The sequence below is a fragment of the Coturnix japonica genome, chromosome 1 (genome assembly GCF_001577835.2).
Source record: "Coturnix japonica isolate 7356 chromosome 1, Coturnix japonica 2.1, whole genome shotgun sequence".
NCBI lineage: Eukaryota > Metazoa > Chordata > Aves > Galliformes > Phasianidae > Coturnix > Coturnix japonica.
Window position 1 is genome coordinate 160,715,257 of NC_029516.1, and position 21,667 is coordinate 160,736,923.

The 21,667-nt window shown below is 44.3% G+C and overlaps 1 protein-coding gene across 1 annotated transcript in view; it reads right to left on the reverse strand.

Moving 5' to 3' along the window:
- Window positions 1-21,349, reverse strand: part of ZC3H12C (zinc finger CCCH-type containing 12C) — a 41,535-nt gene extending 20,186 nt beyond the window's left edge. The window contains exons 1-2 of the mRNA XM_015852202.2: window positions 20,999-21,349; window positions 1,223-1,989 (exon numbers count right to left, since the gene is read on the reverse strand). Of these exons, the coding sequence (XP_015707688.1) occupies window positions 1,223-1,989; window positions 20,999-21,109 (878 nt within the window). The 5' untranslated portion in view covers window positions 21,110-21,349. The remainder of the gene's footprint in view (window positions 1-1,222; window positions 1,990-20,998) is intronic.
- Window positions 21,350-21,667: the final 318 nt, after the last annotated feature.

Genomic DNA, 21,667 nt, shown 5'->3' on the forward strand with positions numbered 1-21,667 from the left:
TCGTGTTGATCACTGTCTAACCATCATGTCTGAGCTGTGCTAACTAGCTAAGTTTGCACAGGAGTTCTTTATTTCTGTAAAATGCGATTCAAATCTATTTTAGCATCAAAATAGTGTTTGTTCTGCATGTAAGACCCTTACAACTCAAGTTGGATGATACATCAGGTAAAAGAAATTGGAACATCCCATTTAGAAAGAAGCAATACCTGTAATTTATGGGCTAGTCACTTTTACTTAAATATATAAATACTACTGCGTTGCTCTAAAGAGCTGTACTGAAATTTCATTTGAAAGAAGCCTCATTTAAAGGTAAACCAACTGAACAGAAAATAATGATAACAAAAGAAGTCTTCAGCCCAGAACTGTCTTGCACAAACTTTTATTACTATGCTAATAGTTCATTAGGAGACTAAAAACGTCCTTCTGACCTGTGGTGCTAGTAGTGCTAGGAATTGGACAGTCCTCACAAGTTACCCAATTTGTTACTAATCAGTTCATCAACTGATCTTTTATACAGACAAAAAACCCCATCTCTGAGCACTTAGGTGTTATCTCCTCTTTCAACACCGAGGAGCATGGAGCTACTGCCTCTCCCCAGACAAGTTTATTGCTATGCACCTATATTGCTGGGGTCAGAGTGGCTAAATGCTGTAGATAGCTGTGTCATCCGTACTTATATAAGTGAAAAGTCCAAAGACACGATCACAGCTATTAACAGCAGCAAAACCTAGCCCCAAATCTGATAACCAACAGTCAAATTTTACAGATAAACCACTTACAGAACAACCTGTCAAGGAAAAGTATCCCTTAAGCCACTTTCTTCTAAGTCACTGTTTCATAAACCTGTGTAATCTTACATTTGCTTTGCTCTCCTGCAAGTAACTGGATACAACAATTTCTCATAGCAATGGTGCCTAATAAAGGTTTGCTAAGTATACCAAAAGTTAATTAAGTATTAGACTGGCAGTGGGAAGGAGCAATTTGACAGCTGGTTACACAGGGAGATGGACACTGAACTCTTACAGACCTCTAACCTGATTACAAGATTGGCATACTGTTTAATTGAGGATGATGCTTGCACGAGAACCTGCATACAGTTTTATGCAATTATATAGTATATTGTACTACATATATACTGGTTCAAGCATACTGTCTGCTTGAACCAGACAGAGTAATTCTGTTTCCATTGATATACAAAAGCAAAAGCTTTGCGGTCACGTACCTCATTGCAACATTGCTGCCATCAATAACTATTGGCCTCAGGTTGTCACCATCCTCCGTCACATCCTCCTGCAGCGGAGATTCTGACCTCTGAGACTCTATGGAAGACGCTTCACGCATTACACTAGTGTTAGCATTAGTTACAGACTGATCAGTCTCAGTTTTATTCCCAAGTTTGACAAGTTCTCCCAAAATATCATTTATTAAAGCATCAGTACCAAGCTTATTTAGTACAAGTTGAACCTGCTCTTCAGAGTAACCCAACTTAAGTGCAAACTCCAGTTTGGTTTGATATTCTTTCACCACATCAGGGGGCTTTTCGACTTCCTTGGGTACTGTCTGAGCCTCTTCTATCCGAAAGTCTTGCAAAATTTCATTTCTTTTTAGTATATGAGGCTCTAAACAAGGAGATCTGCACAGCTGTCGGTGAGTCTTAGGCAATAAATGTGATTCTGATGCAGAATTATTCAGTCTCTCTGAATCATTATCGGAATTTGTGCTTTCTTCAGAGTCACAGCTGGAGCTTCCTGAAGTCTCCTCAGATGCCTCCTTGTCTACATCCTCTTTCCTAGAATTAACCTTATCCATCGTCGGCTTCTCCGCCATTGACCAAGGTACAATTGCATTTATTTGTGTGCCAGTGCTCGCCACATGAAGATGGCCTAAGTCACGCCCTAGATGATCCTTCAAGCCCATGAAGCTGCTGCATGTACTTGACTCCACTTTGCTGTTTTTCTTGTATTCCGGAATATAGAGCGCTCCGTATTCCTAAAGAGAGAACAAAAACGTTGCAACTGGTTATACATCTTATTTCTTTTGTATTTTATTGTTGCCTCCTCAGAACTGCACTTAATCTCTCACAGCAAAGACACGCGACTCGGTGGGTTTTTTGAGCATGGAATTTTTCTTTTTCTGGAAAAAACTATTCAAAAGGAGCATACATAGCTAAGCTGAGTAACAGCTCATCACTTGTTTTCTTAATGTATGAAATGCTTTTACTTAGCCATTTCCAGAAACGGGTTCATTAAGGAACAGAAGTGGGTTTATTGTTTGTTGTAACTCAGAACTCTTACCAAGACCTAAAGGTGAAACGGTATTTCTTCTAACATAGACAATACTGCAACAATAAAAGAAAAATGCAGCTATAAAATACATCTACCAGAAAACCTTTCAAACTAAGCAGCTTAGAGACTCTGTTCAATAGAAATTAGCATAATACAAGATTAGCTGGCTTATTAAGTAAATAAAGGATGCTAAAATAAACAATTGTAACAGAAAACATAATTCAATAAAATGTTACTGGTCCTAAAAGATACTATCAATTAAATTGAATACACTCAACCAATTTCTGAATTTTCTTATAAAGCAACAGTTAAGCAAAGAAAGGCTATCTGCTCTCAACAGAGAGCATCACTAATGCACACAAGGTGCAGAGGCATAGACTGATCTCATGGCCAGCAAAGCCAAGGAAAGTCTTTGCGTCCACTGCAACAGGCTATCTGTCAAGCCAGTAAGTCAACAAAATTAAATGTTAATTTCAACACTTGGACTTGACTTGTGCAAGCCATCTGCTAGATCCCACTAAACATACAGGGAAAAGTTATGTAAAAAGAATGGAAGAAGAAAAATTGCAGTTTTTCTTGGGGAATTTTGCATCATGGCAGCTGTACATAAATTAGGCATCCGTTTCATCAAATCATTACTTCCAAAACGTACATTTCCAAAGGACATTTTCTACCTTTCTCCCTCGTTTTGTTCTTTTAGGTGGGAATTTTCTGCTAAATGCTTCAATCAAAAAAGTAAAAGCTTGTTTCTCACAGATGGAAATGGACCACACAGACCAATCGCACTGCAGGAATACCATAAAATAGCAAACTTTCCATGAAAGGAAGACTATAAAACAAAGAGATATTCCACACTTTCACCATGCAAAGCATAATATTGAAGTAATACACAGATGCAAAGGTTTTCACTTGAACTCGTCAGGCAGTTCAGGCACAATTAGTTTACCCAAGTAGTTTTAGCTCAAAAAAATCTGTCACAAGCATCTTTTGTCTAACCCCATCATCCAGTTGAGACTGACTTCTAGGAAAGCCAATATTCTACTTTCAAGTTTTATTCTGACCTGACCTCATAAGAAGGGAGCAAGGCCATAACCCTCTCTCAAACGGTATATCAAGGAATATTACATCCCCTTAACTGAAGAGACTTCCCACAACACCATGCACTAAACACAAGAATTTTGGAAACGAACCTTTTCACACAGTGATTTATTAACTAGCGTAATGCACTTGGTAGCACAGTGCTAGTAGCAAATCACAACAATATCCCAATAAAAGGATACAGTTAAAAAAACCAACACTACAGCCTTTACAGGACTGACGGCAAAAAAAAACCCCAACCCTCTAACAAGAAAAATCTCTTGGAAGCAAGGCTGCTTAGCAACAAGCCTTAGTTGCTAGGATGCACTCCTTTAACATACCATCATGAATACTAGCACGGCAAAAGAATAATTTGGTATGAACAAAAGCCCATGAAAAAGAGCGGGACTTAAGTGCGTCTGGTTTCCCCTCCGAGAACAATGCAGCTGCCAAAGCAATCTGGAAGGCCCGACATCATTGTTCCCAAGCCCACAATCTGCTGGGACTTGAGGAAGTCCTGTTAATGGGCAACACTCCTAAGCTGGCCTGAAAAGTTGAGCTGGCTCATGTACTGCTGGCACTGAGCGCGCGCAGATAATGGGGCGCTGCCTAAATCCGTGTACTGTGAAATGGCATTTTAGCACTGAGCTAAAAGCAGAGAGTGGGATTTCTTTTTTGGAAGTGGGGAGGATGAGGTTGGATATTAACATCATGGAATAAACACATCTTGAAGCCACCAAGTCACAAGGACATTTGTTTGTCAAGAATCAGTTAAAATAATACTTAAGTCATCTTCCAGTTGCTTCTTTGCTGAAGTTTAAGTTCCTCAAAGCAACTGCAATCATAAAACCCTTCAGTGTGATTAAAAACCTCATTGGCATATGAATGTATTCAAAGATCAGCCTTTATATGAAATATACTTTAGTTGATTTGCACATCATCTGCATACAAAAGCGGCCACGAGTTGAGCTTGGTGCCTTGTTGGAACACATTCACCATGGCTGTTGTGTGTACCTCTTCTAAGTCTCTTCTTATTCTCTCAGGGGCAGTTAAATGATTGACCTACAGTAAAAAATTAAAGATATTCTGCATAAGCAGTGCACTGTTCCTGGCGTTTGGCCTATGTTCTGCATGCACACTTTTCAGAGAAATGTTTACAGCATCTGAACTTTCACACCATATTTGTGGTCAGCAGCATCTCCTGAAATGCCATACCTGGGAGCTCCCAATGCAATGCCCCGTATGAGACTCGTGAATTAGAATCACAAAAATCAGGTGCTCTGTTAGACGCTGGAGTTGATAATTTTACCTTGATGTGGTTAGCAAAGAGGCAGTCTATTTGAGCAAACTTATACTCCAACTAAACGTCTTTGTATCTTCACACAGGACACCCAAGCTCACAAAAACAAAACAAAACCAAAAAAAAAACAACAAAAAAGGTCACGTTTATTCAAGGAGGAACATCAGATAAGAAAAACTCTTTTCATTCTTTATTGACAAGAAGCTCTCATTACTCGTGCAGGTTTTAAAGCAGGCTTACTGATACAGTGCAGGACAGATGAGAAAAATACCTGCTATGATTTCTGACTCAGCTGAGAGCCAAACAAGCAAACAAAGCCAGCCAAAAAACTCTTGTCAAGGAAAGCCTGCAACTTTTGGTTGTGCTCACAGTGGAGTAAGAAAATTTGTTTAATTAAATGTAAACAAATAAATGAGCAACTTCCAATGCGGATATACTTAGAGCAACACAACTTTTAAGAACAAACCAGAGCCTGATTGAAACTATGGCATCTGGCAGTGGGTTCGCTGCTGAAGGGCTGAAATGCTGTATTACTGAGTCAAAGGCATTGATCAGCACTGGGGATGAGCACTGCGCTACCACATGGCAGAGCCGTATTCTTTTCCCACTTCTAAGTGATTGCTATTTTCCATAACCATCAACAACAATCGACTCATTAATTCAGTTCACACAAAACATTTCTGCTTCTCACAGGAATGCGGGAAAATAACTCATCTTAATCTTTTAATGCCTATTCTGAATATTTTCCACTTATGACTGAACATAAAAAAAGCATTTTAATGCAAATTTTGTTCATGGAGGAAAATAACAAGGAGGAAAATAAGAGCGTCTTGTGGCAAAGTAATAGAAATTGTGTATTCCCAAAAGACCTTCCAAAAAGTTCCCGAAGGTACATTCTACAGTGAGACAGCTCGTCTTGTTTTCACACAGGAAGTCTTTTTTCTAAGTCTTCTAAAATGAAAATGGGAAATATTGAAATGGCAGTTTGTTGAAATGCTGTAATTACTTGTCACAAAAAGAAGTGCGGCGTTGATCAGAAAGGGAAAAAAAATGAACGTATCTGTTACCCAAACCGTAACGCTACAGCAACAATGCAAATAAAATAATGAATATGTAATAAATACCTACTGCTGTAGTTTCTATGTATTTAATTACCATTGTATTTCAGCGAGTGCTGTTGTCTGCATCGTTCTGTCCAACAAAGGAAGGATGTCCCATTGAACAGATTGGTTAATGCTCTGGGGCAACAGATGTCTACTGGAACTGCAGGAGACCAGCAACTGGTGGCCTGCCCATCTTCTGAAAACTTTCAATAGACTCATGCATATGTTCACACAATAGGGCATGTGGTAGAAATGCAAACCTCTTTTTAACCCTTTTATATACGCTCTTTCCCTCTCAACAGATATATGAAGGTCTTTGTTTTTAGGTTTTTTTGGTTTTTTTTTCCAGGATCCTTGGGACACAGCTCATGGAGTTACAGTTCTTCAGCCTAACATTTGAACTCAAAACATAAAACAAAACTAATTAGAAGCCTTATAAAATAACTGGGCTTGATCCAACATACTTAGGAATAGCTTTCCAAGTACAAAAGCTATCAGTGGAACATGTTCCTACCTGAGAATATCATAATGGTCTGTATAACAGCACAGCACCTTCACATGTCTCTCAATAGAGTTCCACGTATTTTCACAAACGGAAAAATTTATCCATTGTATGGTATTGCAAGGAAATTTGGTTTGCTTTTTAAAAAGGCTTTTCTACCACTCAAAAATTATAATAAACAACAGCTTACTTGCAGAAAAAGAAGAAAATAAAAGAAAAAAAGACTCATCACTCAAAGTCAAAACCTTCCTTTACCTCCATGGGGCTAGAATAAAATTGGCTCCACTGATGGATACTACCTGCCATTTCCAAACTCATGGAAACTTACAATTTCTAACGCTTTTAGAAGTTCCTTGACAGAACGTACTGAGCTAGAAGACTGCTGACAGAATGTACAGAAGACTGCTCCTGAATACGCTTTAAGGTAAGTCTTGAGGTGTTTTCTCCTCCTCCTTTTTTCCAGGTGCCCAAAGCATGCCAATCTCTGCTGATGCACATGCTCACGTTGTCAGAAGGCACACTGACCTGCTGGAACATCCGAAAGGCGAAATGTCCCATTTCTGCTGAGAGAAGCCCCTATACTTACGTTCGCTGGAAAGCACACAGGCATTGGTTTCTTGTAGCTGTTCCAGAAGCAACTCCTTAACACGATTTCAGCTGCAGACTTGAGGCGAGCGAGCAGAACAATGAATGGACGAACAGATGGACCCGCAATGTCTTTGCTTAACCTATTACTGAGAGGAAGGGGAGCCAATCACAACCCGCGGCGCTCACAATTAGTTGGCCGGGCAGATGCAAGGCAACCTCCCCGCCCTGCATCAGGTTTGGGGTTTCTAAGATAAGCAAGTTGATGTCATTCACAGGGGCTGCCCCGGGCAGCATGTGTATTAACGAGGGGTGTGCAGCAACAATGGGCCATACAAAGGAGGCTAGCAGGCAGCTGCTGTATGAGAGCCAGAGTCATTAGGGAGCAGGCTGCCAACAAGAAACACCTGGCTTGGGCAGACTTCAGCTTCTCCTCATTGTTTCTAATTCGTGAAACAAAGAAAGGAATTATTTTTGAGTAGTAAAAGTTGTGAGTTCTATCATAATAATGATAATATAGAAAAGCAGTCCTGAAAAATATAAAGGCTATTCAGGAGACTTCCTTTGTATGACAGTATTGAAGAGAAACAAATCCATCACTAGCTATTTGCGTTCCCCTTTTCTTGTTAGCAAAATTAATCATATTGGTACAATGTGTGAAGAGCTATGAAAGGAGCCCACACCAAGCAATGAAAAGTATTCAGAAACTGCCTTCTGAATTTCCTGACACTTTTGTACATCGGCCAGTAAGTGTAATAGATGTGCACTTATGCAGAGCTATAGCAGGACTTGCGGGTATATTTGCTGGAAGGCAAAACTGATTAAAGCAACCCCAAATAATATTAATACATGGAACAAAGAGTATTTTGATGCAGTGGCATTGAAGCATTAGGACACTCGACAGAAAGGCACTGAGAACCACCCTTTCTCTGGGAGCCACTCATATTTGTTTGAAACAGAGCTTCTTTCCCTGTTATTTCATAGCTCTTCTCAGGATGTCAAGATCTTCCTGCTGCTTTGCAGGGATGGGATGCTTGCAGGGAAATCAGGAGTTTGGCCGCAGCCAGCGCTTTGTACATTCTGTTTTATTTCCATGGAGGTAAGCCCCACTGAAACCCAAACCCAGCCTTGCCCACAAGACACACACTGTGCCACGTACCAGCAGCAAGGCCTGAAGTTCAATTAAAAAGACTGAAATCCCATACCATTGTGCCACTGCACTGATGGCCACATCACACACTTAGCAAACACGCTGCCCAGAAGGAGCCCATGCTCTGTTCTCCCTGGGTTGCACTGCCCATGGCCAGCAGCAGAGCCGCTGCCTCACGGCCCTTCAGCTGGTGGCAGAGCAGCTCCTCACTGATTTCTGCCACTGCAGCACAAAGGCCGAGGGAAAGCTACCCACGAGCCCAGTGGGAAGCCTGATCTCCAGCACTGGATTAAGCCTCTTTGCGAACAGCAAATAAAAGCAGTGATCTGAAAAAGCTAATCAGACCCTGCTGCGGTATTTAGACTACCTCAGTTGCTGGTATTGGATAACGTTAAGCATATTAAAACTCCTGTAGGCAAAATAAGAAGCCAACCCCGCTCACCTATGCCCAAGAGCTGCACACAGCATCATTTGGCATCAGGCATTAGTTCAGGATCTCCCAACCCAGAGCCAAGCACTTTTTGTGCTACCTTCAGCCAAAATAAGCATTTCTGGTATGTAAAGTACCAGTTATGTCCATATGTAACGTGCTGAGAGCTACACAGCACAGAAGTGGTGTACACAGGGCTTCACATACACAGTTCGGGCAAATTCATGATCCGGTGTGAGAATCTGCCTTAAAAATAAGGGTATGAGCTTTGCTAGTTTACTTGCAAAGAAGCCTTAACGTGTTCTACGGTAACAAGTATAATAACAAACAACAATGCACAAAACCACACACACACCACCAAACAACTTCCCACGCTTCAACCTCATGTCTTCATGGAATCAGCTCTGACTGTCAGCCGCTGATAAATCCTCACTCTTGTGCTATGACTGAACTCAAGTACTTGTGTTATACTCTCTTATGTTAAATATTCCAGCAGGCTGCAGTTGCATGAATTAAGAATCTGTTTTCTAATTCCACTTCTTGTATGATGTCAGCTACTTAAAGCAGCCGCCTGTACCTGAAGAATTTTCTCAGCTCATCCCTACATGTTGTGCTGCCCAAGGCTTACAAGACATCACATCATCCTATTAAATCATGTCTGCAATGACAGAAAAGCCTTCCAACTGGGAATGAGGTGGTCAGCAAAGAAACCTTAGTCAGAAACAATGTGGATCTCCCATCACATCTGTGATAGGCTACAACAGCATCATTAGGAAGTACGTGGTGCAAATGAATGAAGAAAGCTCTGCCTGGCTAAAACCTGCAAAGCCAATAACTCGACTAGTTGTGCAACCTCCTGTTGCCACCTTTCAAACACAAACAGTAAATTAAATCCAGTCACCAAAGTAAATCATTTGGCAGCTCTTCCAATTTCTGGTCTTTCAAGATCAGGAAGCTCCAACCACCTATTTTTTGAGGTTCCCAAAGATCAGATGTCACAAACAATGCTCATTGGGTCCCTTATGCCATCTGATTGAAGAGTAAGGAAACACAAAGCTGTGAACTGGCTGGACTTCTTTACAGAAAGGGTAGTTAGGCACTGGAATAGGCTGCCCAGGGAGGTGGTTGAATCACCATCCCTGGTTGTGTTTAAGAGCCGTTTGGATGTGGTACTTAGGGATATGATTTAGTGTAGGGTTTTTAGAGTTAGGGTACTGGTTAGGCTGCGGTTGGACTTGATGATCTTCAAGGTCTTTTCCAACTTGGGTAATTCTATGATTCTGTGACACGGCAGGACAGTCAGGGACTGTGCTGAGGGGTCCCATGGGCCAGAGGAGAGAGCTGCAGCACCTGGGATATTCAGATGGTGTGGGCCGAAGTCAATGGGGAAGCGCTACCATAAACGAAAATCTGAACAAAAATAGATGCTACTTGCAGCCAACTCTTCTCATTTCAAGCATGAAAACAAAGCCGTTTTTTAAGAAGAAACGTTTTTATGCAAGCATACAAAATGGTCATTCTGTAACTCAAGTGGTATTGTTGCAGAAACCAGAAAGAAGACTTGTCCTATTACAGCATTTCATTATCTTTTATTGTAGAACTTTATGCTAAGTGTCCAGTAATAAATGATGCATTTGCAAGAACAGACTGCACAAGTTTAAATCAATCACATACCACTGCATGTATGAAATAGAGACAAAGGTCATAGACTGAGACAAAGCCCGCTGCTGTGTCATGGCAAAATATCCTACATTTACTATTGTTTCCTGCAAGGGAAAGACTTGTATTTCAGATCATGAAGTGGAAATAAAACAAAAATTCCTCTTTATCAGTTAGCAACTGGAGCGGTACCAACTATCTCAAGTATAACACTTGGAAAGACGGCTGCTCAGCTTTGAGGAATGGCAAATGGGGCTCATGGCAGCAGCTACATGGTCACTAAACCAAACAAAAACCCACCACCACTCCAGGCAGGGGAGTGAATCCAACGACCAGCAAAAAACTCCCTGGAATTCAGAAAAACAACTGGTGTTGTGATAAAGATGAGTAATGCTTTGCCTAGGGAAAAAAAATGACTAGCCTTAAAAAAAAAATAATTGCAAGTATCAAGCATATCTTAAAATGTAGTGCGATTTGTCTATAGAACAACATATAAAACAACTTCCAGATACATTGAAGCAAGTAGCAAGGAGTTGTTGCAATTGCAGAAAGAAGACTCAGCTGTCTGTATTTATACTTAACATTTAACAAAGCAGAGAGGCATTCCCCACCAGGCCATCACCTTCGAAGAGTCCCAGGCGGCCTGCAGGTTCAGATATAAGCCTTCCAGACAATCAGTATGGACTGAGCACAAAACCAGAGCAATGTCTCTCCACGGAACCACAGCACCACAGAATCACTGAGGTTTGAAGGGACCTCTGGGTCTCTCTGGCTCAAGCCCTGCTTCAGAAGGGACACCCAGAGCAGGGTGCCCAGGGCCACATCCAGGCAGCTAAGGAAGATCCCAAAGGAGACCTCACAGCCTCTGGGCAGCCTGTGCTCCATCACCTGCACAGCACAGAAGTGCTCCTGGTGTTCAGAGGAAACCTCCTGTGCTCCAGTGTGTGCCCACTACCTTTTACCCTGGCACTGGGCACCACTGCACAGAGCCTGGCTCTGTTCTCATTGCACACTGCCTTCAGGGATTTATAGATATTGACTGGATCCTCCTGAGCCTCCCCTCTGCCAGGCTGAGCAGTCCCAGCTCTCAACCTTACAGGAGAGATGCTCCAATCCCCAAATCATCTTGGTGGCCCTTTGTTGGACTCTCTCCAGTATGTCCATGTCTTGCTGAAATAAAAGACCATAAGGCCTACACAGTGCTGTGAAACTTCCTTTTGCAGTGTTCCCTGATACAGATCCTGACAGAAAGAAAAAATAATATGTCTCTTTTTCCTTTAAAAAATGCACATATGGAAAAACACAACAGCCACCAGCAGTACTGAGTGCAAGTCCAATAGTTACGTTTGTTTTCTTTAGAACTGCCACATTACTCAATATCTTATATTTCAGTCTGCCTTTTCAGGTGGTGCAAGAGCCTAAACTATCTCAAATTATTAAGAAAACAACCCAGATTAAAAATCCCTAAAAAAGAAAAAAAAAAAAAGAAAGAGAAAAATTACCCACCAGTAGTTACCAAATCCCAGACTGCAGGTCCTCTCCCATTTTTACCCAGCCTGCTAAAGAAAACCAAGAAAAGCCACTTTCAATCTGGGCCTTCCAGCTCTATCGGGAAACTCTCCAGGTGGCTGCCGGTCAGAAGATGCCCAAAGCCACTGCATGCCCCAAGATGGCAGCTGAGCACCTTCCACCATTGTCAGCAAGGCAACACTGCACATCTCCGCCACAAACCATTGGACAGTTAGTTTAGGATCACTGCCAAAGACCACGCCATTAAAGTTCTTAACTTCTTCAAAATTATTATTACTTATGAATTGAAGCAGAGACACTGAGATACAAATCACTCTAGAGACAAAAAAAATTAGTTTCCGGTGATACATGTTGGATTTGATCTCTTCCCACTTGCAGAATGAGTCACGCTGTCTGGGTGTTTTCTGAACATGAAAATCTGAACTGCCTAATTAACTTTCCTTGTGACAATATTGGGCGTCCAGACAATGCCTACAACTGTACAGAGTGTACGCCGTCATGCCTAGCTAAGTACTTCTATTCAAATTTGTTCTGTCAGAAGAAAATCCTCTAACAAAACTAACGTGGTTAAGTGAAAAAAAAAGAAAAAGAAAAAAAGAAGTATTCTCTTCATTTAAATACAAATTTAAGAGACTTCACTAGTCAACCTCACATCTTTTATCTGTGCCACGCTATTATTAAGAGTTTGAAAGGAGTGTTAGAGGAAAATAGGTTTCTCAAACCATCTAGCGACACGGACAGGTTGTGTTCCAGGTCAGGCTGCTGGCAACAGAGCTCCTTAATCTCCAGGGTTCCTGGACGGAGTTCAAGGTGTTGGTTGGATTCTGTGTAGCCCTAAATGGCTTCACAGGGCTATGCCTGTTTGAGAGACAATTCCTGTGCCTGTAGCACACTGCTGCAGTTGTCATTTTGGACTGGAGCCTTCTCCGAGGGAGCTGCCAGCAGCAGATTTTCTGCCTGACTTTCAACCTTATAATTTATTGGGATAAAAAAGACAGAAAAGCACGTTAAGGTCCAAATCTTCACCCAGATTTTAAAGTTAAGAAGCAAGAAAAGACAGAGCTGGCAAATACGGTTTGCTGAGACACGCTTAGTAGATAATTCTTTCTTACTTTCTGGGGAAGCTTTTAATAGAACTGACAAGCAGCAACAATAGGCAGCCTGTATAGTAAGTAGGTTACTGTAGTTGCAAATCCAAGTTCAAAAATAAATTAAGAGAAAATAGCTACACAGCAGCCTATCAGACTACCTGTCACTTGGGCATGGGATTTTCTTGAGGTTTGCTGTATTCCTGAAATCAGGAGAGCCCACCAGGAAGTTTGTAGCTGAGCTACACACACCGTGCCTTTGAAATCCTAGTGTTTTATATATTAACAAAACAGCTTGCCCCCTTTCATTTAATTATCTAATATATCAAAAAGAGACAAACCATCTGTTAGTGATTTTACATAATCTTTGTAGGTCTTTGGAGTCCCAGATGCACTTCATTCTAAGCTCAGAACGTTGCAACTTTTAAATTAGAAATGAATCCTGCAGACAAAATTTCCTCTACGCTTAGTACTCAGGTTGTGGTTTTATTTCTAAAGTTGGAAGGCAGACCAGATTTTTGTCCTGTGAGTGAATACCTGGTACAGATTCTTTCATTAAGGATAATATACTGCAAGCCTTTTTGGCCCTCAGAGCTCTCATTCTGTGAGTTGCAACTACTGGCTGTTATTCCTTTGGTGCATGCCTTTGAAGGGAGTATTTCTGTCTTCTTCACACCCTCTCACTATGTGGCTGAGGAGAGCAATAAGAACTCCCTCAACTTTCCCTTACCATGGCTGAACACATTTAGGTGTCCCAGCCTCTCTGCAGGCAAGTACCTCAGCCCTCACCCACCCTGGCAGCTGCTCTCAGCACTCCTTCCAGTAAGGCCACATCTTCCGCTGTCCTTCAGAGACCAGAACTGGACATGGCTCTCCAAAGGCAAGCCCCAAAGTGCTAAAAAGAGGCAAACAATCGCTATATGATCTACAAACTTCATGCTTGCTAATGCAGTACATTTGGCCTTATTACCTCTTTTTGCAACATCATCTTGCACTTACCAGGCAACGAGGCTTTCCTTTCCACAAAAGCACTCTCTGCATCAGCAGATGAACTAACCTCTACTTGCAATGCCCACTGGAGGCATCTGCTTTCAGCCCCCTGCTACATCTTCTTCCCAGTGCTCCCACAGGCACACTTACGAGGATGCAAGACGCAGATGAACAATTCAAATAGCTTTCTGTACACAGAGAACAGAATGATCAGCACCGAGATGACGACGCTTGTTCTCACAGTGAAGGGTTTCCTTCTCTGAGGTTCCATACATCATTCGTAAAAATCTGCTGTCTGAAACTTAGCAAAGTGTTCTCATCAGCAGAGAAAGAGCCAAAGTCACTTCTATGTATCTGTCCCGTCTTGGTGGAATTCAAAGAATAATGGGTTTTGGTGCAGCTCCACGTGAGCTACACTGCTCGCTGCTCTCATGAAAGCTGCTGGTTTTACAGAACAAATCAGATGCAGAACCACCACCAAACACTGAACAAAAAAAACTCACGGGGAAACCACGCGTGGAACTAAGAGCTAAACTTTAGTAAAGTTCAAGCACAGTTATTCTGAGTCTTGGAAAAATGCTGGCTGTGTCATCCCACAACACAAGGACATGCGAAACTGCTGGGAGGAACTGCAGTTTCTCTCATAACTCATTAGGCAAGGGGAGGTTATCAAGTGCTGCCCATAGCACAAGGAATGGTCCATCACTAGTGACAAGTGACAGGACAAGGGGAAATGGCCTCAAGTTGCACCAGGGCAAGTTTAGGTTGGATATTAGGAAGAACTTCTTTACAGAAAGGGTAGTTAGGTACTGGAATAGGCTGCCCAGGGAGGTGGTTGAATCGCCATCCCTGGTTATTTTAAGAGCCGTTTGGATGTGGTGCTCAGGGATATGATTTAGTGCTAGGGTTTTTAGAGTTAGGGTACTGGTTAGGCTGCGGTTGGACTGTGATGATCTTCAAGGTCTTTTCCAACCTGGGTAATTCTCTGATTCAGGGAAGAAGGCAGAGAGTCCAGAGAAAATGTCTGAACTTTGAATGAGCTTTGGTGATGAGGTCAAACTCCAGCCAGCAGGCACCACTGAATGCATTCATGAGCCACACAACCTTTTTGCTGGAACCAGCTGAAGGCTTTGGCCAATGTATGTGTGATATTGGCTGTTATTATCCTCTGTGTAACAGCTACCACAGAAAGCTACCAAACACACAGATGAGCAAGTGTCTGGAGAAACTAGAGCTAAAGCAGAAAGCTCTGATTTCCATCCTTCTGCTTTAAGTATGGGCTGTAGCACAGCAACAACTTCAGGAAGCCCAGACTGTAATCCAACTGTGACAGCACGGAAACAGCAATGAATCCAACTCACAGCTCAGCTGGCAGCCAGCAAGGACAGCAGCAACAACCTGAGAGCAGCTGCTGGAGCCTTGTGAGCCCAGGTGCACTGCCCTGGGCATCTGCAATCACAGCCCTTCCCTGGCCAGGAGAAACCACTTCCAAAGGTGCATTCAGCACGATGAACAATAGGTACTGGGACTAGTGCTGCTGACTGGAGAGATTATCTGAGGTTTTCAAATGCGTTGAATGTTTTAAGCTGGGAAGGCCTTAGGGGGATGCTGCTGCTGCAATCTGTGAGGCTCTCCGAGCCTCCACTTTGATAGAGTGGAGAGCTCCATGAAAGAAAGCACTGACAGCACTTCACAGGGGCAGTGTCTCATCATCAAGGATGAGGATTTACTACTTTGTGAAGGGAAGATGAGGTAACTGAGCGCTTCAAACAACAGCTTTACAGATAACGGATTTGAGAGAGCTACAAATCTGGGCACCAATTATAATGCAACTGGAAAGCCCAGTGACAAGGGGTTGCAGATAGCAGCCAATGACACTACTAACACCAGTTTGCAGAGCAAAAGTAAGTGAGGACAGTAGTTTCTAGTAACAGAATTGGAGCCTCCCACCCAACCAGTCTCAGCCCAAGTGCCACATTTCATGAGCTCTTGGATAAAAGCTTTAAGTCACAGCAGAACAGAAATTTTCATCACAACTTTTCCAAGTTTTATGGCAATTTTCTTCAAGAACTGACTCACTGATTTCTCAACTTAACTCATCACTTTTAATAGCTCGGATGGAGGATGGGCTCACACAAACGGTCTTTTAGGAACTGTCACGACAGTTTTTGTCAATTACTGAAGCACTCAAGGACTGCTTGCCAAGTACTTGCAGTAGCAACAGGGATGTGCTTCCTGCTCAGCACCTCCAGCTTCACCCATTTCCCCAGTCCTGGGCACTACTCTGTAACTTCCAACCTCCTCCTAAGACATTCCTTTCATACCAACAGAAATTACTGTATTTCTTCCACTGGGAGGATTATTAATGACCTTTAAACTCTCCTTCGCTCCCAACCACTGAGCGCTGCGCTGTCTCTTCCTCACTCCTCTCAAAATACCAACTTCCACTTAAACAAAACCTCTCCTCCTGAACACAGCTTTTGTTTTCTCTCTGCCCACCCTCAAGGAAACCACATTTTATAGGAACACGAGTTTGTATCATCCTGCAAAAGTTTTATCCTAAAAGAATTCAGACTCCAATTTCTGTTTTAGCCCCAAAATACTCCAGGCTCAAACAAAGATATTTCCTGAGTCTCACCATATGACCTTTCTACATTTAAAGGTCAGGAGACCCTGGGAATGGTGTAGCATTCTTTTCTTTATCTATGTGCACATACACACACAGGTACACTTGAACAGGCATCTCCCCTACAGGGAGGAGGCTGATGTATGTGAAACCCAGAGCGCTACACTGGTGTCATAAATCAAGAGAAAACAGCCTTACAACAGCCAGGCAGAGCACGAGGGGAGCCTGGTAGAACACAGAAAGCAGCTGCAGAGGGAGAGATGCTGTTCTCCTCCCTCAAGCTTCAGAAAGGTCATCTACACCTTTCCAGATGGGACTACACCAGTAAAGGGCTGAAAACCCAACTGCTCTTTCAGAACACTTGAATTCTGCAGCATTCAAGAACAAAAGCAGCTGGAGTTTATCAAAATGCTGTTCCTGAACTTGGGGGCACAGCATCCTTGCAGGGTGGGAAAGTGTCAAGTGCCGAGACCAGCATTTCAGTAAGCAAAATGCAATCTGAATTTCTGGTAGCATGAGCTCAGCCTCATACAAGAAATGTGATCTGGCGTGAAGTAATCAATATGGAAACAGGTAAAGAGAGCAATGCCTAATTCATCTGAGCACAAAGCCCCAATGTTAGGAAAACCTTCCTCAACTTCTGCTCATCAATAAACACCACGGCATGGAACGTGCTTTTTGACAGAGCCTCAAGCTGCTCCACAGCAATATGTGAAGACACAGAGCTTTACACTGGAAAACATCCACCCAAACCTCCCCCCTCAAACTCCTATTCCACATGACATATAGAGGAAAAACAGGGAGGGGAAAAAAATTAAAGCAGAAGGAAGGGGAGAAAAAGAAGTAAAAATTTAAGAGAGAAATGCCTCATAATTCTACCAGGAAGGCAATTATGAGCAGATTACAATTGATTTTCTATCTGTGTGCTAACTGGAAATGACCAGGAGGTATGAAAAATGACTCCACATCTTGTTGCACCATCCTATCTCTGCTGTTGTCATACACTGCTTTTAACGTGCAATTTAGTAACTAAAATGAAATAAGTGACAATTCTGAGCATAAAAATGGGGCTGGTTCAATTAATGGGTTACTCACTCCAAACATATGGCACTGGTGGTACGTCCAACTGTAAATATTTAGTGTGCTGGAAGACAGGAGGCATTTTAAACATAGCTATGCAGCACATAATAAGCGATATAATGCATAACTACACAATAATTCAGTCCAAGGACAGAGACGTTTCATTCTTCTTGCAGAATCCACTCGCTAAGGTCAGCGTGCAACATCTGCTTCTTCTGGTACCTCCAGTGTAGTTTCCAGTACCCCACAAACAAGAAGTGTAACCACCTCACGGCTAATAAGGACACTGGCCAGCTGCCATAGCAACAAACATGACGGAAATGAGTGAACGAGGAAATATCTTGAATAACTTGAAGAAAAAAAAAGCCCCAATCACAAAAGCCCCTTTGCACTACTTCCTAACTGCACGTGGGACACTGCTTCACAGAATAGCAAAAGCAGCAGAATAATATTTACAGAACAGGAAAAAGGTTCCGTTTAACATCATAACCTCACTTGTTTTCCAGCCATCGCTTTAATTACTGTAACCCCCCACCCTTCTTCTGACTATTGTTGTTCTTTCTCAATTATCTCAGCTTTTAAGAATAAATTAAAGGACAGACTAAGAGGAGATCCAAGGGCTGGAAAAAAAAAAAAAAATCAGATTAGGATCTGTTGTAATTAAAAAAGAAAGTGGAACCAGTGAAAAAAAATCTCCACAGATGGGAAGTATGGAAGGGTAGATTTGGTTTTAATTATTATTATTTCTTCATACTTGCTCAAGCCAGAAGCTGGGGATCTGATGCAGAAAACACAGAATCACAGAATTGTAGGGGTTGGAAGGGACCTCTAGAGATCATTGAGTTCAAGCCCCCTGCCAAAGCAGGTTCCCTACACCACGTCACTTCGTGCAGAACTTCCTATGCTGTACTTTCATCACATTACCCCTAGTCCTGTCCCCACGCACTACTGAAAAGAGACCAGCCTCACCACTATGGCTCCCACACCTCAGGTATTTATAAACCTGGATCAAGTCCCCTCTCAGCCTTCTTTTCTCAAGGCTAAACAGGCCCAGCTCCCTAAGTCTCTCCTCATAGGGGAGATGCTCCAGGCCCTTCACCATCTTAGTGGCCCTTTGCCTGATGACAGTAGTAAGAAGTCACCCTAAAGTGGCATATATCCCTGCTCCTAAACACGGAGCTGCTTGTCCGCAGCTATTTCTGAGCACAACAAAAAACACCTGGGTCAAACAAGTTCCTCATTTCAGCTCAGGGTGACTTTTACTTGTCTTGTTCCAGTTCACTTCAAGAATATTTTCAGCTGCATGTAGGATATGTGAGATGTCAGTAGAGAAAACTCGGTAATGCTTCTGACCTACCTATTTAAAATTGAACAGCAGACGGTTTCATCAACTATCGAACTAAGTCTTCAGTCTTTTCAAGTCTCATCCACTGCTCGCCTAGTTTCCCTCCAAGAAAAACAGCTCTGGAATACCAATAACAAGTTGAAAAGCTGGTACGACCCAGTAAAGTGAGCAGTGAAATCACTCCAGTGGATCGCTGCTCAGCTCAACGTTCAGCCTAAAGTGCACAATCTACACAGATGAGTCAGGTCTGGGTAATCCTTCATGCTCCGTCTGGTTGAGTGTAGAGGGTTTGTTTTGAAATTGCATACCTTAAATAAACTCCTCTTTGCATTTACATCCTAAGACCGCATTTCTTCGAAGCTTATTGAGTTGGACAATGCCTAAAAATAGTTTCTGCGGATCTTTATCTATCAGGACTTCATAAATACTAACTAAAGGATCAAGAACGGGAATGTTTATTATAAGACCACTGAGTGAGCACTACCCTATAGATGTTTTGTGAGACCAGAGCAGCCACAATGAAAAAAAACAGGGACACAGCAAAGTCTGTGGAGGGCTGGGATATATGGGATTGGTTCAGCCACCTCCATTAGAAAAGAGTAAGTTTTGGGTTTCTCATCACTGTTCTAATAAACAAAAAAGATGGAGAAGTGAGAAAGAGAAAATACAAAAGCACCTACCCATGGAAGTAACATAAGCGTAATGAAACAGCAGCAAACTCTGGGCTGAGAGAACAAATTGTCTTTAACAGCATGCAAGAACTTCAGTCTGTTTGCTGCATGACACTTTGCTGGGGTGGAAGCTCACCTCAGAGCATTACCAGACAAACCAAGAGTGTTCATCCAGACCTAAGGTCGTCCTAGATGGTGTGAACTCAGTGGACTGCTCCATGCTGGGTGGCAGAGGTCGCGTCCTCCCACTTCATGAACCCACACATACATGGATGGTTTACTCTCCCTCCAGCTAAGGAGACCATGCCATACACCCAGCGCTTTCTGAAGCACACAGTTAACCGTGTAACTCCAGGATCCCCCAGTTACGAATGACAGCTCCGCTCCTCACAGAGCGAGAGGACGGGGCACGGCACAACACACGGTAACACACGGTAACACACGGTATCACACGGTAACACACGGTAACACACGGTAACACACGGTAACACACGGTAACACGCCTCCAGTCAAAGCAAAGCGCTTCGCTCCCCAGAGAGCAGCGCCGGGCAGTGTCCGTGCCAGGGCTGCTCAGTCCCACCTGCCCGCAGCACCGGACTGGGGCGGAGCTCGGCGGTCTCCCCGCACACAGCGGAGCAGAACCCAGCCGTCCCCACAAAACGATGACAACCCGTAAGCGGCAGCTCCCGGCAGGACGGGCGCGGTACCTGAGACAACTTTCCGATTCCCTCCCAAGTTCCCGGTACTCGGCGGTTCGGCCGCCTCGTGCCACGGCCGCGGAGCTGGGCAGAGCAGCGCCGGGCGGTGCGCTGTGCTGCCGGGCCGCCTCCCGGTACCGACGAGAAGAGGAAAGTTCCCGCAGTGCGCGGTCCCGGCGGGCAGGGCCGGCTCCTACCTCCGCTCCAAGCACCGAGCGGCGGCGGCGCCTCGTACCGCCGGCAGCTCCTCGTACCGGCCTCCGCCGCCGGGGCACGCTCCGCCAGGCGACCTCGTGGAGGCGGGGTCCCGGCGGGCAGGGCCGGCACAGCCCCGCCGCGGGCCGTGTTTACCCGCGCGGCGGCCCGGCCCCGGCAATGGGCGTCACCGAGGCGGGCCGCCGCCGCCATCGCCCCCCCTCCAACCCCAACCCTACCCCGACACCCACCTGCGGGCCGCTCCGGCGCTGCGGCCGGGAGGAACGGCGGCAAGGTCGCCGTCACCTCGCCCGCCGCCCAAGAGCGCGGCCGCCGCCCGCTTCATGCCCGCGGCGCTCGGCTCGCCCGGATCCTCCTCGTCCCCTCCTCCTCCTCCGCCAGGGAGGCCGGGCCGAGGCCGCACCTGCCGCCGGGGCGCCCCGAGGCGGCTGCGGGCTGCACGCTGTGCCCGTTGGGCCCGCGCTGCGGCCTGCCCCGCTGCCCGCCCCGCTGCCCGCCCTCTGCGGGGCTGCGGTGACGCTGGTGGAGTGTCGCGGCGCTCCCCGGCTCCGCTTTGTGCTGCGCCGCGTCCAAACGGGCCGGCTGCGGCCTGGGTGTCCGCCCTGCCGCCTTCAGAGGGAATCTCTGTGCTTACAAACGTTTGCCGTTGAAGTCTCCTCGTACCTTACTGTCCTTGTCTTTACAGATGAAGAAACGGAGAGCGGAGAGCTCCTTGCCACGGATCGCAACCCGACTCAGCCACAGACTTAGTAGAAACCTTAATTTCCGTCCCATGCTCTAATTATGGGAGGTTTCCTCCCACCTCGCTGTTACTTTTGTGGAGATGAAGTAATCTCCCTCGCGCCATCCTACGGAGCCGCCTGTGTGAGTGCGGCCGTGGCTGAGCGCCAGGAGCTGCTTAGAGACATGAATGAAATCCGGGGCTGTGCTTGAGCTCTGCCGGCTGAGCGTAGCCGGGGTGTGACACAAAGCTACTCGGGAGATCCGCGTGTGTACGGCTCTGCTGGCCTCCCATGCTTTGCTACTGCAGTACATCAAGATTTTTGTTCAGGTTCCCAGCAGAAAATGGGCTAAATTTCTGAATTTTACAGGTGATAAATCCTGTACAGAAATACAAGCCTGAAAGTCCATTCTGCAGGTGTATTTTTCTCATACAGTACGATAAATTCACTTGCACAGAGGATTCTAGAGGAACAGACCGTGTCTCTTTCCTGTATGTCTTTTGGTACGCCCTCATGACATGACCTGTAAGAGAGATGACGTGGTTTTGTCTGATCATCTCTCTAAATTTGCCAGACCCATCTGGTGGCCTTCTGTGATGGACAAAAGAAG